This window comes from Giraffa tippelskirchi, chromosome 3 (assembly GCF_054371585.1).
Source record: "Giraffa tippelskirchi isolate mGirTip1 chromosome 3, T2T-mGirTip1v1.2.pri, whole genome shotgun sequence".
NCBI classification, from domain to species: Eukaryota; Metazoa; Chordata; class Mammalia; order Artiodactyla; family Giraffidae; genus Giraffa; species Giraffa tippelskirchi.
The window spans coordinates 37,788,138-37,806,269 of NC_137277.1; the positions used below are offsets into that span (position 1 = coordinate 37,788,138).

The 18,132-nt window shown below is 39.8% G+C and overlaps 1 protein-coding gene across 1 annotated transcript in view; it reads right to left on the reverse strand.

The window, feature by feature from the left end:
- Positions 1-18,132, reverse strand: part of KIAA0753 (KIAA0753 ortholog) — a 57,981-nt gene that overhangs the window by 32,819 nt on the left and 7,030 nt on the right. The window contains exons 3-7 of the mRNA XM_081579822.1: positions 12,675-13,299; positions 10,762-10,868; positions 8,670-8,732; positions 8,047-8,262; positions 5,669-5,879 (exon numbers count right to left, since the gene is read on the reverse strand). Of these exons, the coding sequence (XP_081435948.1) occupies positions 5,669-5,879; positions 8,047-8,262; positions 8,670-8,732; positions 10,762-10,868; positions 12,675-13,299 (1,222 nt within the window). The remainder of the gene's footprint in view (positions 1-5,668; positions 5,880-8,046; positions 8,263-8,669; positions 8,733-10,761; positions 10,869-12,674; positions 13,300-18,132) is intronic.

An 18,132-nucleotide genomic window follows, 5' to 3' on the forward strand; every position in this document is an offset into this window, starting at 1 on the left:
CTACTTTTAACAGCAGTAGGCTAAAGGCCAGGTTCCCCTTGCATCACTTTTTTAATCTGGTACTTTTCAAGGCCATGGAGGTTACACAGTAAGGATACATAAACTGAAAGGAAAGAATGCTTAGAACAAATCCTAGTCTAAAATTTAATTATTAACCCTCAGGTTTACATATAGCAAGGTAACTCTGACCTCTAGGTCCCGATGCCTTTCCAGTAATGATCTGCATAAATCAACTGCAAATGTAGTACAAGCTCCAGGGGCAGCTGAGTTTGAGGACATTGCTGGTGGTGGGGAGGGACTGTCCTTACGTCTGACGAGTTGTACTAATGCAATCCACCACTTCAAGAACATTCCAGCAGCTGCTAGAGAAATGCACCAGTTACAGAAATCACAAGACCAAATCAGGCTCACACATTTATTTCAACTGAAAATGGCAATGATGTGATTTCGCACCTAACTGGCTCCCTATGATTTTTTGGGGTGGGAGGTCAGAATGGAGGAATTAGGTAGAGCAACATCTAAAACAGAAACAGACACCGCAACCTTCTGAAATCCGGTTCATAAAGACAAGGAAAAGAAAAAACAAATAAAACCAAGAGGACCACCACAACCTTCGCCATAAGCAACTGTACCAAATTTGCCAAGTGGCTAAGCATAATCACATCTCAGTTTGTAATGATGATAACAACAATGATCTTATAATCATCTCTTATATCTGTACACTTCTTCAGTTTCTAACATCATTCACATTCACATCTGAGGCTCGCCGTGACACAGAGCAGGCAGGGCAATGATTAATTTTTCAGATGAGGAAATGACAGTTGAGTGTTTTACTCGAGGTCAAGGACAGCAAGCAGCAGAGTCACATCTTCTGACTCTCAGTCCAGGGTGAGGCCCATTCATTCTGCCCTGTCAGGAACTGCAGTGCTGTTCCAGACAACTGAAGCTTACATACTTCTGGATGAAATACCTAATTTGCTACTTTAAACAACTCAGTCAGTCACATAGGATAAGGACCACCAGCATACCTGAGAGAGATTGCAGGTTCGATTCCAGACCACCACAATAAACCAAATATCATGATAAAGTGAGCCACACAAGTGTTTTGGTTTCCCAGTGCATACAAAATTTGTGCTTATATAGTATGTAGTCTAGTAAGTGTGCAATAGTGCTATGTCTTGAAAAAATGTACGCACCTTAATTAAAAAATACTTTATCACTAAAAAATGCTAACCATCACCTGACAACACAGGGTTGCCGCAAACCTTCAACTTGTAAAAACCACAGTATCTGCAAAGTGCAATAAAGTGAAGCACAATAATATAAGGTATGCCTGCATTATCCCCATTCACAGATAGAAAAATGAAGGTTTAGAGAGATGCAATCATCCACTCAGGATCACAAACGGGCAGAGCTGGGACTAGAGGGAGGTCTTTTTGGTCCCCATTTTCCCCACAGTGGTCTGTCTTCCTGCTTTCCCTCACTGGTACCTGTGGTGAGTTTTAAATGAACAGGTTTCCCAACTTTTCTCTCTGAAGCTGGCCTTTGCCTGTTAGTGCACTATGCAGTTACAGGTCCCTCTCATCTTTTCACTCATTTGGGAAACACATCTCTGTGGGCAGGCCTGGAAAGTTCTCTACATTTCCTCCAGAGCATCGTAAACGAGCCTCTAATACCCAGAACTGAAGTTACGATGATCTGTTGCTCAAAGGCCTTTTCTTGTTCTACTTCACCCTCTTCACAGCTGGTTATTTAAGTGCCTAATTACTGCTGGGCCCTGGGCTCCCACAGAGGATACAGCATCCAATAAGCATCACACCCAACCTGAGCGGAAGGCAGTCTCTGGGTAGAAGGAAGGTGGCAGCATTGGTTCTACCTGCCTACCAAAAAAGGGAACAGAATGCCACCTTACAGCAAGTAAATATTTAACAGTGATTGAAAAGGTTAGGTTTTTTTACATTCACGATACAGGCAGGGCATTCCACTATGGAGATGCCACAGAATTAGTGACAAATTGAGAAACTGAACTGATTTATAACTTCAGATCAGTACAGGAAACTAAATGAAACAAGAACTCGATTAACATAGTAAATTACAACAAAGAAAAAGAAGTGCCAGATCAAAAATAAAAAGGGAGAAAGAAGTCTAAAAGTGCCATTAATCTCAGTAAATGTCAGTAGGTTAAATATAGAACTCTACAACAGGGTTAAAAACACTGACGATGAAGTATTTACAACAGACATTCTTAAAACAGCAAAGACGGACTGTACATAAAGGGATGTGAAATGTTATTCTAGGTAAATGCCAAATAAGTTAGGTAGATGAAACAACATTAGTATCAAACAAAACAGAACCCAAAGTGAATGACATTAGAAAGACAAATATTTAATAATAACATATAAAATCCATCAAAAAAGATTTATCAGTAAGGAACGCTTATGCATCTAATAGCATGACTTCAAAATGTACTAAACAAAAATGAATACAAATACAATGAGAAATTTTAAAAGTCTCCAAAGACTTTAACATACCTTTATATCAGTCATCTAAAGATCAAGTAAATAAAACCAGAAAACTATAGAAAAAAAATAATAAAAGGAATAAGGATCAGAAAGGAGGACACAAACCAATGGTTATATTCATAGATGACATGACTATATACATAGCAAAACACAAATAATCTGCAGATAAATTATAGAAATAAATTAGCAAGGTTGCTAGATACAAGATCAACACATAAAATCAACTGTGTGTACACCCATAATATACACTAGAAATTAAATTTTTAAAAAGACATCCTTTACAAGAGCTCTGGAAATAGCAATACCAAGGAATAATTCTAACTAAAGATGAACACACACACACATTGTAAGTTACTAAGAGTATTTAAAGACAACTGAAATGAATAGAGGGACATATACCCTGTCTGTGGATTGGGAAATATAATTTTGTAAAGATACCAATTCCCCACCAAAATTTCAATAGGTTGTTTGCTGGGAGTGTTGAGAGAGAGAGGGCAGGGAAGCAACAAATTCTGATCCTAAAATTTCCATGGAAATACTCAAGGTCAAGATTAGCCAAGACATTGTGGAAGAAGAACTGGTGACAAAAGCTGACTTAGAATAATTGAAATAGTATACACTAGCCTAAGAACCTACAATTAGATCAATGGAAGAGAAGAGAGGACCCAGGAAGTGACCCCTACACATGTGGACAATTAACTCATGAGAAAAGTGACATCGCCACTGTGGGAAAAAGGATAATATTTTCAACAAAGAGTGCTACCTCAAGTAGATATCCACCTGGAAGAAAATGAAACTTTTCTAGAAAATAATATAGGAAAATGTTTCCTTAACTATGGCAAAGGGAAAAGCTTTTTTTTCTATTAAGTAATTCTTTATTTTTTTCCCTGACCAGGGCATTATTGCTGTCTAGTCACTAAATCATGTCTGACTCTTTGTGACCCCATGGACTGTAGCCTGCCAGGCTCCTCTGTCCCTGGGATTTCCCAGGCAAGAATACTGGAGTGGGTTATTTCCTTTTCCAAGAAAAACCTCTTAAACAAGATCCAAAAACAATCTTAAAAAAAAAAAACCTATATAGGAAAAGATCGCTATGTTGGAATTTAGAATTCTGTCCATCAAAAGACACTACAGCATATATATGGAATTTGAAAGACGGTAACGATAACCCTATATGCGAGTCAGAATAAGAGACACAGAAAAAAAAAAAAAAAAGACACTACAGCAACATTTAAAAGTAAGCCACATCTTATTTCTAAGAGAATATTTATAACACAGATAATTGGGAAAGGGCCCATATGCAGAATACTCCTACAAAGAACTCAACAAATCAGTAAAGAAAAGAGAAAGGAAAAAAGGAACAGAAAATAAGAAAGAAAGAGGGAGGTAGAAGGAGGACAGGGAAAGAGACTTGAACTGGCACTTCACAAAAGACATGTAAATGGCCAATAAATATACGAGAAAGTACTCACCATAAATCATCCAGAAAATGTAAACTAAAACCACAATGACAGCCTTACACACCAACCAGGTGGCTAAAATTTTTAAAACTAACAACAAGTGCTGACAAGGATGTATAGCAACTATTCTCTTAGGCGACTGATTGGAATATAAAAGATAAAACTACTTTGAAAAAAATCCTTATTACAGTTGAACAAATACATACCCTGATGACCTAACAATAATACTCCTGGGAATAAACCCAACAGAAATACATACACACATGTACCAAGAGACACATAAAAAAAAACAAACAATCACAGTAGTTGTCCTTATAACCACTCCAAACTGGAAAAAACCCAATGACTGTACATTCCACTTCAATTTATAAAAGGAAAACTGTTGTTGCTTAGTTGCTCTGCTGTGTCTGACTCTTGGCAAACCTTTGGGATTTTTCAGGCAAGAATACTGGAGTGGGTTGCCATTTCCTCCTCTAAGGGACCTTCCCAAACCAGGGATCAAACCCATATCTCCTGTGTCTCCTGCATTGCAGGCAGGCTCTTTACCTGATGAGCCATCGTATATTCTACTTCAACTAAAACAAGGGAAACCAGCTTATTGGATTTGTCCATACACTGATATAATGGCACATTAAAAATTTCAATATTAAAATTTTAAAACTACTTTAAAGTACTATCGGTATAGATGTGTCAGTTTAACTATGAAGAAAAAAAAGAGGACAAGAAAATCTCTCAGCAAAACAAGAACAGAAGAAAATTTCCTTAACTTCATATGCAGATTTGCCAAAATTCAAGAGCCAGCATCATATGTCAAAATGCATTTCCTTTATATTGGGAAAGGGGGGGCCTGCAAAAGTTAAGCTTCTTAAGAGAAAATATTTATGATATATGTAAACCAGAGAAGGATGAACATCGATCCAAAATACATAAAGAACTTCCAAAGCAAAGACAGGACCCAGTAGGGAGATGGCAAAGGATATGAACAGACAAATCACAGAAGAGGAAGAAACAAACAAGGCCAAGAAACATGTGAAAGAAAAAACCTTCCTCACCTGGAATCAGGGAAGTATAATATAAAACAATTAGATATTCAATAACATTTTCCACCAAGAGACTGGAAATTTTTTATATTTCATTATATAAAGTACTTGGTAAGGATATGGGGAAAAATATATTGATGGTGAGCGCTAGCTGAAAACGTAACTGTACACCCATTTTCCAGGGCAAGTTGGCAGTGTCTGTTTTAAATGGGCAAACCACATAAGCTTGTAATTCTACTTACTGGAATAACAAGAATTTATTTATTACCTATGTAAAAAAAAATGCATACATATCAACCAAGAATGTGTTTGTGTGTATATGTATACATAGCTATCATTAAAATGTAAATAAACAAACTTAGAAGAGAAAGTAGGGTTCTAACTGCCAGCTCTGTAGGAATTTACTTTGGTTAGCTCAAATGCAGGAAAAGGGAATTTTACTTTCTTCACCCTCCCTTCTCTATGGAAATACTCCAGCCTCCAGCCTAAAGTAGCATCTTGGTTGCTGTTCACTTATCCTAGTTCAAGTGCACTTATTGTTGACCAGGCTTATAAATCCTGACTTTTCCCTCAGTGTGGCAACTGTTACAGCCCAGACAATGTCAAAGAATAAAAGTATCTTACAGTAAACACTTAGGACACATACCAGCAAGGAGCTTCTTTGCCACTGAAGGTCGTCTTGTTTCCTGTGGAAATATCTCCTTTGCTACAAAGGGCTTCCTCTCACTCTTTGGGGATGTGTTTTGCCATCTCTCTAAGGCCCTTTGGCTACCAATGGGAAATCTGCTCCGAATTTCACTGGAACATTTCTTTGCCTTTTTTGGAGACAGTTTCTTTTCCAGGAGAGATTCCAAAGCCTGCCATGAAACAGTCAATCATTCTCTTAGTTTGTCTCACAAAAGTCTGTTGATCATAAATTGGAAAATGGAGACCCTGGAAAAATGTGTTATTAAATGCCATCTCTAATTGTTACTGAACCATCACTTACTTTTAAAACTTGGTTATTTAGGACATCCAGTTAATAAAAGAAATTCTGCATGTTCTTTTACATGTTTAGCTCATGAAAACCAATGATCAAAAAGTAAAGAATATCACTACTATTAAAGGTATTCAAATGCTAAAATTAAGGATCCCCGTTTAACGTCTTCAGAATATAATCCAATAAAATTTACTTCATTAGTTTTCAATGAAAACCTCATAAACTTAAATAATCTTTTAAGTGGGCACACAAACCATAACACACATCTTCATAAACTAAAGGAAACTTAGCATGTTCATGGCTCTGATCACTCATCCACCACAATGGGGGAGATCTGTCCCCGCCAGCACCCTTTCCTGAGAGAGGCATGTGCTCTAACAAGCACCCACTCACTCATCACCAGGCAGCAAGGGCCCAGTCTCCCATGGTCAGTACATGTTAACGAAAACTGAACACAGCCAGGGACAGTTAGTTCAGATGACAGTAAGGAATAAGAACATAAACTGTGGGATAGTGTAGTACACATCAACAAGAATAAATTTCTTGTGCTACTGAATATTTTCAAATGTAGGGGAGATAAAGAGTATGTTTAAGAAACATTATGTTAAGGCTGCTACTGCTAAGTCACTTCAGTCGTGTCCGACTCTGTGCAACCCCATAGACGGCAGCCCACCAGCTCCGCTATCCCTGGGATTCTCCAGGCAAGAATACTGGAGTGGGTTGCCATTTCCTTCTTCAGTGCATGAAAGGGAAAAGTAAAAGTGAAGTCGCTCAGTCATGTCCGACTCTTAGTGACCCCATGGACTGTAGCCTACCAGGCTCCTCCGTCCATGGGATTTCCAGGCAAGAATACTGGAGTGGGGTGCCATTGCCTTCTCCGTATGTTAAGGCACTCTTGCCCAAGATTTGGGATAGAAACTATATCTCTTGAGATCCTTTCTAGAATGATCAAGCTATGTTCTTCAAATGAAATTGTTTGGCCAATAAACGTTTCTAATGGATAAGCTTACAAAACACCACATAACTTGATATGCTACCTAAAGGGCTCCCTTTGACAGTAACATTCCTGATAGTGATTCCATATACATAAATGTAAGCAATGTAAATCACAAATATATTTGCTGGATAATGATAAAGGTAAAAGGGGTCTTAAAGATCACCAAGGGCTAGCTAATGGTAGAAATGGTCTGTCACTTGGTCTAGAGTTCTTCCCACTACAACACGCTTGCCTATAGCTAACAGCTTACTATTATATATCTCACACTAATATAAAGGCTTTTTTTTTAATCTGTGGATGAAAATGTGTGGTACAGTGGAAATAACAGTGGCACGGGAGTTTGAAGACAGGTGTTTGATTCCCAGACTTCAAGAGAAGTGCCTGTGTCATGTCTCTGAGCTTTGCTTTTTTTTTTAAATATGTAAAATAGTAATAAAACCAACTGCAAATCACAGCAATACAGTAAGGATGAATGGGAGCATTCTCTAAACTTCAGAGAACTATAAAGATTTAAGGACAGACTGTTTTTGCTGTCTTTATCATCAATAAAAACTAAGAACACTATCCATTCCTGACTAGTACACACCAGTTTGGATTTCCATAAGTCTTTAGCCATAGCACAAGACTTCAGGCTTGCTTCCATACATTTTTGTGCTTCTTTTCAAAAATCTATCTAGATTGCACACTGATACGCTAACCTAACTACTAAACAGCGTTTTACTGTTTTCCTTTTATATGCTAATACATTCTTTATTAAATGGCATGGTCATGGAATAGAATATTCTGCTTCATTAATGGTCTGGTTACGAGTTGTTTTACGTTCTAGACTTAAGACACCATTTCTCAAAGAAGTAAGATACAATATAGACTGTAAAAACAATGAAATTAAAATGAAGTGCTCCTTCTGCTCTCTGCAAAGCTTGAATTTACTAGGTACCAGATGAGTCTTGTGTTTTCCACGAACCTCAATAAAATCAGGCAGTGGTGAACATAACCTCCCCGCTTAGAAATAATGCACTTTAAATACAAATCGTGGTCAATTTCATACCTCGATCTGTTGCAGGATATCTATCACCACATCAGGGACAGAAGACTCGGCCTCCAGCTTGGCAGAACAGAGAGAGAGCTGGCGGATAAGACTGCCCAGCTCCTTGCACCAAGTAGGAACGGGGTGCTCCCCTCCAGCAGTGAACTGAGTGACAAACGTCTGTAAGGCCCGAATTGCTCCTCGATGGGCAGCAGCCAGCCTGGACACTGCCCATGACTGGCAGTAAATGAGATGCAAGAGTTACTTCAATATTCAGAACTTCTAAATGTTAACCCAACCCTTAAGAAACATTTATAGTCAATCTTCTATGTAAGAACGACTTCCATTGTGAAAACTTTTTCATAGTAAAGGGAACTGTAAAGTTTAAAGGTTTCCTAATGACAAAGTGTTTTCCCTCTCATGCTCAATTTCTTATACCAGGTGCAACAACAATCTATTTTCAGAACCTGTTTCTTGGAAGGTGATCCTCAAAGTCAGGATATTTAAGATGCTTACTCCCTAACAAGTTTCTACAAGTGTTGACGATAAATATTGGTGCAGAGAACCCACACATAATACCATCAAAGCACTGGAAATGTAGTTTATAAATAATAAGAATTAAGCATAATTAAATTGCATCATACCTTCTTAGTGTGTTTAATCTTATGTGGACTCAATTTATCCAATTCTTCCTGGATTTCTTTAACCTGGTTCGTAAAGGGGAGAAAAAATGAAAATCTTTGTACCTTTCCACTGATCTTTTTTGTAGAAAAGGATGCATCTTATCTTGTCCAAATATAACCATTATTGATTCAAGTCACTTGAAAATGAGAACAGACTCCTCATTCAAGCACCCCTACAACAGCTATTGGTTTCCAGTTTGAGATGGTGACTACAGCACAGGTTTCCCTTCCATCCCTTGATTCCCAATGTAAGAGGAATTTAACATAAAGGAGGTGACTCAGGAAAGGTAGGAGGCCACATCAGGAAGTTTTCAGTGCGTGCTGCCGAAGAATTCAACTTTTGGACTTCCCTAATGGTCCAGAGGTTAAGAATCCACCTGCTGATGCAGGCTTCGAGCCCTGGTCCTGGAAGATCCCACATGCTGTGAGGCAACAAAGCCCATGCACCACAACTACTGAACCTGTGCTCCAAGAGTCCAGGAGCTGCAGCTACTGAAGCCCACGTGCCCTAGAGCCTGTGCTCTGCAACATGAGAAGCCACAGCACTAAGAAGACTGTGCACTGCAACTAGAGAGTAGGCACCGCTCACCGCATAGAGAAGCCTGTGTACAGTAATGAGATCCAGCACAACCAAAAATAAAATAATCAATTATAAAGAAAGAAGTCAGCTTTCACCCTCTAAGTTACAGAGAGCCAATCACACCTTTCAAGCAGAGCTCTGACAGGCTGAGATTCATGTTTCAGAACAATCTCTATGCCAGCAGTGTAGAGTAAGGACCAAAATAGAAGCCAATAAGAATAAGAACAAAATCTCACTCAGGCATTATCTTTAAATCAAAGAGCCCAGTTTGGGGTTCAAGCAAGAAAGCATGTGACCTAAGTGACCAGAAATAAGTTCAATGCTTACTAACAAGTAAGACATTAAAACTGAAAAAGTGAAGTCACTCAGTCATGTCCGACTCGGCAACCCCATGGACTGTAGCCCACCAGGCTCCTCTGTCCATAGGATTTTCCAGGTAAGAATACTGGAATGGGTTGCCATTTCCTTCTCCAATTAAAGTTGAAACAAACATTTTAAAAAATCTACCCGTAATGTAGATAATATAAATGCCTGTTCATCAGCCACCCACATGTATTCTGGACAGAGAAGATTGGCGTGCTGCAGTCCGTGGGGTCACAGAGAGTTGGACACGACTGAGCAACTGAACAATGACAAAACGTATCCTGAGTGACATTTAACATATTCTTCATTCTTTACTATTTAGTAAAGACAACCAAACTATCTACTATGTGGTTGTGGTGGTCTAGTCGCTAAGTCATGTCCGACTCTTGCGACTCCATGGACTGTAGCCTGCCAGGCTCCTTTGTCCATGGGATTCTCCAGGCAAGAATACTGGAGTGGGTTGCCATTTCCTTCTCCAGGGGATCTTCACGACCCAGGAATTGAACCTGGGTCTCCTGCATTGCAGGCAGATTCTTTACCAACTGAGCTATGAGGGAAGCCCTTCTCCAGGGGATCTTCCCAACCCAGTGATCAAACCCAGGTCTCCCACACTGCAGGCAGATTCTTTACCAGCTGAGCCACCAGGGAAGACCATCTACCATGTACTAAGCTTCTAATGTACATTAAACATGCAATGGATGGGAAACTAACAAAGTCCCTTTTCTCTAAGACCATAGGTGCATTACTGGGGACCAAGCATTTCAGGGTAACCGATCCACTTAAACTTGTCTACAAAAATATGTGCTGTATAAGCACTTTCTTCCTGGGGAAAGGACACATAGCTTTCAGTAGATCCTCAAGCGTCTGTGACCCCCAAAAGCAGAAAAACAAGAACAAAATAGTATTTAAAGAGTTTGGCTGCATACACACAGACACATAAAGACAGAGGGCGAAGAGAGGAAGAATTGTTTGTCCATACATTCAGGAAACTTAGATACACAAATACATGAGAATCCATGTAGGATACGCTGGTACTGATATTTCTGGCACAAAAGGAAAGCACAAATTCCCTGAGAAGCCCACCCCACCTACGTCCCTGCGCCTCCGCACCTGTTGCTGGAGGACATAGAGCATGCGGGCAGAACGGACCGCCTGCTCCTGTCTCCTGACCCGGATCCTCCGCTCCTCATCAGGATCCAAAGCTTCTTCCACGCGATCTGAAAATATTTTTTCCCCCCAAAGTGGATTATAAACCATATATAAAAGCTGATTAAAAACTTCAATGGCTCACAGAGATAATGAGGTTAAAGATCTGTAGTTTTACTAAGAAAAAAACATGAGGCTGTCATAACAAAAAATTTGTTTTCATCAGCCAAGAAACTAGCAACGAGCAAGGGGGCTGTGTACTTGACTCCGAGATGGAAGAGACAGGAAGCTGTTAATCAAATCCGAATGCCCCGGACAGCCTAGCCCACTATTATGCAGTTATTATTTTTAAGCTATTTATATTGAACCCAAATCTATAATGCTTTCCATTTAAAAAAAAATCATTTATTGACCTATTTTTATATATACAAGATTTCTTTTACACTTTCTTATCCTGAACCCAGAAGAGGAAACCTTTCTCTAACATATTAAGATAGCAAGGGCTTAAATTATTTGCCAAAGCCTTCGTCTATTTGTCAGGAAGCAGACCCTCGTACACACTGCTGCTCGGTATTTTCAAACTACTAGTTCAAAGAAATTGTTTCTGGAAGACTACCTGAGCAGCTCTGCTCTAAGGCCCCCTATATGAGGCCCCATCAGTAGGGTGGCATGCCTCATGGCTTTGCTTCCCCCCACCTCACCCCAGGAGCATGGTTTCTACCACACTGTTTCATGGGGTCATGCTACAGACCACCACTGAGCAATGTTAGGAGAAATAAGCCAAAACACTTCTGTTACTGTGACGTAGGAATGTTTTCAACTTGTTCATATTAAACAACATATTCTTTATGAAGACCCACCAGAGAAATCTCCTTCCAACCTCTATACCTGGCATAATTTTCTCCTTGTGCAATTTTTTTCTTTGTAAATTCTGTAATTGATCACATTTTCCTCTTTAGCAGACTCTGTGGAAGCTTAGAAACAAATCTTTTGCCCATTCCTAAGAAGTCTTATTTTGTGCTTTCCTTGTTTTTTCCCCATGCCAAAATACCCTCATTTACATATTTTTGTTCTATTTTGTTCAATCTGTTTCTGTACCATACCTTAAATTCATTATGTAATGTGCATATGCATACATTACTTGACTTTAAAACGCAAAAGATCATCACAGACTCTACTATCCTGGCACAGTAGCTCCTTTTGATGCCAACTCCCTGTGCTTTGCAGTCTGAAAGCTAGGCTTGACTCCCCTACTTCTCAGCTATGGTAACCCCAAATTTTCCATGTGCAACCAATCCTCTACTTTCCAGGAAAATGCAAGGGCATAGAGAACGCTGAAAGATTGTAGAGAACAGAATGTGAGGATTATATACCTTCCTTTCTACCCTGTGGTCAGATGTCTCATACATACATCTGTAGCTCCCTATCACTGCGGTGTACTCATCTAAACATTGCCCAACTTAGAACTGTTTTTATCTAGAATATACATGTTTTATATAATGTTCTTTTCTGAACAAATTAAAAATAATTTTTCCAGAAGGACTTCTGGATACAGAAACAAAACATTATAGGATAATTTGCACTCAGGCGCCAGAAGACAGCAGGTACTGTGATTACTAGGTGGGACCCTCATTCAACTTACCTAGCACAGCCTAAGGAAAAGGGGCTGTTTCAGCGGCCTCTGCTGGAAAGAGATGCTAGGGAAAACTCCTCAGAAAAAGACACTGGTCAAACTCAAAATTCACCTGTCTTGTTTTGAATGCTCATTCTAGTGACAGAAGGACAGAAAGGGATGTGATGAGGCGCAGGGGTCCTGAAGAATGTATTTGGCCTATACCCTCTTGGAGCATTTTTTTCAAGAGTCCAATTTGTCTCACCTCTTTTAGCTACTTCTTCAATTTTATGGATACAACTGCTCAATTCTTTCTGGAGTCGCTGAACTTCCAGCAGGCATTTGTGTTCACATAGGCTTTTGTGGTCATCTATTCTGGAATGGGGCTGAAGGCCTGGATCGCGCGTGGGTGGAGAATTTGGCATAGGAAGCCCCGATTGTCCTGGATGAGATGTATACAGGTACACCTTGGCGCCTGAGCTGGAAATCTCTACTTTGGACGGCTGGTGGCTGCCATGACAGGCTTCCCGACTCCTTGATTCCTCCCTTCCCACCCCAAGGTCAGACGTTTTATGCTGAGAGTGTCCAGAGTTCTGAAAGACATGGGGCTGACTTCTGAGGTGATGCTCTTTTATATGTTCTTCAAATTGTCTTCGTTTTACATCTCTTTTGGCCAGATGGACAGCATAGCTAAGTCTCTCTTCTGATACAACAGAAAATGAAACAGAGCTGCTTAGGCCAGGACCATCTCTAAAACCCAAATCTCTACAGTGGTAAGACTCGTTGTATGAATGCTTCAGTTTCTCAATTTTAATTCCGTGTGGGCAAGAGTATTGGGTTGCCAAGTTGCTTGAATGTGTAGGAACATTCCTATTAAACTGCAGCTGGTTCTTTAAAAAATAAATAAAAGCAACCACACATTAGAAAAATACCATATTGCATAGCTGACATATGTCTACAATCAAGTTTCTAACATTTCACCCACACTATTATTAGTGCTTAAGAGGTATTTATTTTCCTGTTGCACTGAAAGAATTGGCCACTCTCACACCCTTGAATTGATCACACACCCCTGGTTCCATCCTACAATCATCTGCATGCATGCTAAGTTGCTTCAGTCATGTCCAATTCTTTGCGACCCCATGGACTGTAGCCCACCAGGCTCCTCTGTCCAAAGGATTCTCCAGGCAAGAATACCGGAGTAGGTTGCCATTTCCTACTCCAGCAGATCTTCCCGACCCAGGGATCAAACCTACACTTCCTGCACTGGCAGGCTACACCACCCTTCAAAAGAGGAGAGAGATAGTTCATGAGAAAGTACAAATGCACCTGATCATCTGTGCAGAAAGAAACACAGGGAAGAAAAATCAAAGGTCCCAACCCAGGGATTGAACCTATGTCTCTTCTGTCTCCTGCATTGGCAGGCGGGTTCTTTACCACTGGTGCCACCTGGGAAGCTCTTACAAATCACTGAGTCCCCAGTATTATCCTTCTGGTTACTAGTAGCATACTATGATCCTCCTCACAAAGTCAACCCAGAAAGCTTCAAGCAGAACCAGTAAGCTCCTCAACTTCCCAGTGGTGGACTTCTGCCCTGTGTCAAAATGTCAGGTTCCAGTAAGTGACCAACATAGTTCATCACAAGTGTTCCTGAAAACTGCTCCACAGACATACCACCCAGAATCTAAGCCAGTGACAATACTTCTTCAGGTCTTCCTGAGACTTTTTATCTGGTGGTGGGACCACATCTTTTATCCTGCACCTAAGTGCATCTTCCTCTAAACAGTCCATTTACACCTTTTCATGCAGGTTTAAGTTTTTGTAGGTTATTATCATGATAGATGGGGCATCCCTGGTGGCTCAGTGGTAAAGAATCCACCTGCCACTGCAGGAGACGCAGGTTCAGTCCTTGGGTCAGGAAGATCCCCTAGAGAAGGAAAAGGCAACCTACTCCAGTATTCTTGCCTGGGAAATCCCACGGACAGAGGATCCTGGCAGGCTACAGTCCATGGGGTCGCAAAAGAATCAGACACAGCTTAGCGACTAAATAACATCATCATCATCATAGACACAGGTTTTGTTTTTCACTTAATAAACATAGGCATGCTTCCATCTTCCCACAATTTTTATTATTTTTCATAGTTGCATTTTCCAAAATCCAATGAATGGCCTTTTCATGCTTATCTTAACTATAATCCTATTATTAAAGATTGAGATTGTTCCACGTTTTCCACTAATAAAAATATTAGTCCAATTAATATTCCCATGCATTTAGTTTTTTTTCTCTTTGCAAATTATTTCCCAAGGATAAATTATCTGTTCTGGGATTACTATGTCAAACGGAGCAAATCATTCTGTAGCTTTGGACCTGTCCATGTCTGTGGCAGGTCATCAGCCTGGAAGACTCTGCCTACAAGCTCAGCGAAGCCTGTACGAAGATGTCTTGTTCGTGGAGACGGCCTCCTCAACTCTCACAGTGCACACGATAATGTGTGTTTATATAATCATGTGCATGAAGTGTTGGTTTAAAATAAACCCAGTGTGAGAAAACTGAAGGAAAGAATTTTAGGGAAAAGAAGTAGAGATTATGAGGGAGAGGGAAAAAAAAAAAGTTACCATCTAGAAAGTGCACAGAATGAGGAACAGTACTTGGAACTTGTGGCCTTGTTGGAAAAATCCTTCCCCCTAGAGTAAAAAATTACCTAAAATACCTAGGGGATTTGATATACGTACTAAAGTAAATAAATAAAGAGTGAATTCCTATTTAACCTGGGCATAGAGAAAGGCTTTCCAACTATAACTCAAAATCCACACGCAATAAAAGAGTGATAAGTTTTATTACTTCAAGTAAAAATTTTAAAGACAACTTGTTTTTTATGGTTAAAAAAGAACACCATCTGGAAAGAACTGGAAAAATATCTGCAAATACAAAGGGCTCCCATATATAAAGAAATCTTAAAAATTGAGGTGAAAAAAAGATCAAGACTCAGTAGAAAATGGTAAAAAAAAAAAACACATGAACAATTAACAAAAAAAAAAAGATAGAAATATGACCCTTAAATGCATGAAATGTTGGTCAGGCTCATAAAAATACTAATTGAAAATACACTGAGACGGCAACAGAGCAGCAAAATTAAAAGACACAACAACATAAGCTGCTGGCAAGGCTGTGGGAAGACAGGCCTGCTCACAGAGTCCTGGTGGGAGCACAGGTCCCAGGGACGGGACTCTGGCAAGAGTGAACAAAACCAGACATGTGTTTGCCTTCTGACCTAGCAGTCTCACTTCCAGAAATATGTTCTGAAGATATACCCCCAACAATACATGTGCACAGGGTATACATCTGTTGTCTGCAACTGCAAAGCACTGAAATTGACCTAAATGCTCATGTAGAAGCATGTCTCAGTCTATGGTACACCCACGCAGACGAGTACCATGAAGATGTAAAGAAGAATGAGGAATACGTGCAAGAACCCATGTGTAGGGACTTCTCAGGTATGCTGGTCAGTGTAAAGAACACTTGCAAAAAAGAGTATCTGTAATATGTGCATGCATGCGTGCTCAGTCATGTCCAACTGTTTGCAACCCCATGGACCGTAGCCCACCAGGCTCCTCTGTCCAGGGGATTCTCCAGGCAAGAACACTGGAGTGGGTTGCAATTTCCTTCTCCAGGGGATATTCCTGACCCAGGGATCGAACCCACGCCTCCTGTGCCTCCTGCATTGGCAGGCTATACCACCCTTCAAAAGAGAGGAGAGACAGTTCATAAGAAAGTACACATGCATCTGATCATTTGTGCAAAAAGGAACATAGGAAAGAAAAATCAAATAATAATAAGATGAGGTATCTATAGGGTGTGGGGAGGAATTGGGTGGAAAGGAGAGAGGGAATGGTTGGCGGGGGTGGGAGTGGTAATATTTCACTGAATGTTCTTTTCTGCATAGATTTGTTTGGAACCATGTTAATGTTTCACATACACTGGAGAGAAAGGAAGGAAGAGAAGAAGAGGGGAGAAAGGGAAAGAGATAATAAATAAAATTCAGAAGGATGAAGGAAAACCCTAAAAATGAATACTAACAGAAACCAATGAAGCAAATTGAAGTTCAAAAGACTAACGTAATCACACTAAAAAGTGAGGGTTTAAAAAAAAAAAAATCAACCCAATCAACTTTTGAACATAGCATTTGGACTATCTGCCCTCAGGCTAAAGACAACAAGTTCTCTAAACAAATACTGAACTCTAATCTGTAGTGTTCTTTTCCTTTGCAGAGGCATGGGTCTCAATTTTCAAACAGTTTTGTACATTCTAGGATTAAGCAAATGAGTACCCACACTGTGGGTAACTGGAAACTGGTTTTACACTCTTGAATATGGGAGTTACAGATGGGAAGTGTTGGACTGGATTGGAGATACCTATGTGCACTCAGAGGGTTTTAATATAGACAGATAGGCAGACAGACACAGAGAAAGGAGGGAAAGAAGAGAGTAAGAGAGAGGAGAGGAGAAGGAAGGAGGAGGGGATGCAGATGTGAGTGCAGAGCTGCGTATGAATTGTGTTCGGGCACATGAGTGTATACAGCTATTTCCCATCTCTGTCCTCGGGGACAGCATAGGACAAAACACTGACATCCAAGAACCAACGAGCATATCCAGTACCTAGACACTGACTTCTAAAATCCATTCACCACCAAAAGGATGAAGGCTCCTTTCAAGAATGGCTGGGAAGGGGCAACATACGCTGAGCCTGGCATATCTTTTTATACCAAAAAGTGGTCAAAGATTGATAGCAACGTGAAAAGGACACTGGAATCAACTTGAAGTGACTCTCACTTCACTGGCCAAATCAGAGACCATTTGAATATCATATTGAATTAAGTAAAATGCTAAAAAGTCTCCTCTGATATAAATAAATCATCACTTGTCAAACTGTCGTAATAAAAAACTGATTCAGGCAAAAGTCATCAATGAATGCTAAAAGCAAATGAAGTCTCGGAAGTAAAAGGATATTAACATGGTCTCAAAGACAGAAATTTCCAATTACAAAAGGTAAAAGAATAACTTTACAATGGAAAACTTGGCAGACACCACCTTAATTAAACAATAAAAGTTAACATGGTCAGTAATGGGAATAAATCGACCTATGTGCCTCCTGATGTGATACACTGAGAAGAACTCAGCATCACTTCAGTGGTTTTCCCACTGTGGGTGCACAACCTGAATGTAACTATGAGAAAATTTCAGACAAACCCAAATTGAGAGGAAATCCTCAAACAACAGGTCTGCATTTTTCAAAAATGTCAATGTCATGAAATACAGACTCAGAAATCATTCAGATTAAAGGAAACTAAAGAAACATAACAAAATTCATGATTCTGGATTTTCTTTCACTATTAAGGACATTATTAGAACAACTAACAAAATCTCAGTGAGGTCTGTAGATGACACAATAGCATCATTTTAATGCTAATTTCCTGATTTTGATCACTATACCATGATTATAGAAGCACAAGTACTTAGGGGCAAAAGGGTATCATGCCCTTAACTTAATCAGTTCAGAAAACAATTGCGTGTGTGTATGTGTGTGCAGAAAACAACTACGTGCGATTGTGTGTGTGTGTGAAGCAAGACAGAGAGAAAAGAAAAAGAAGGGAGGGAGAAAGGGAGAGGGGACATGTAATAAAAAGTTAGTATCTGGGAAATCTGGGAGAAGAGTATCCAGGAAC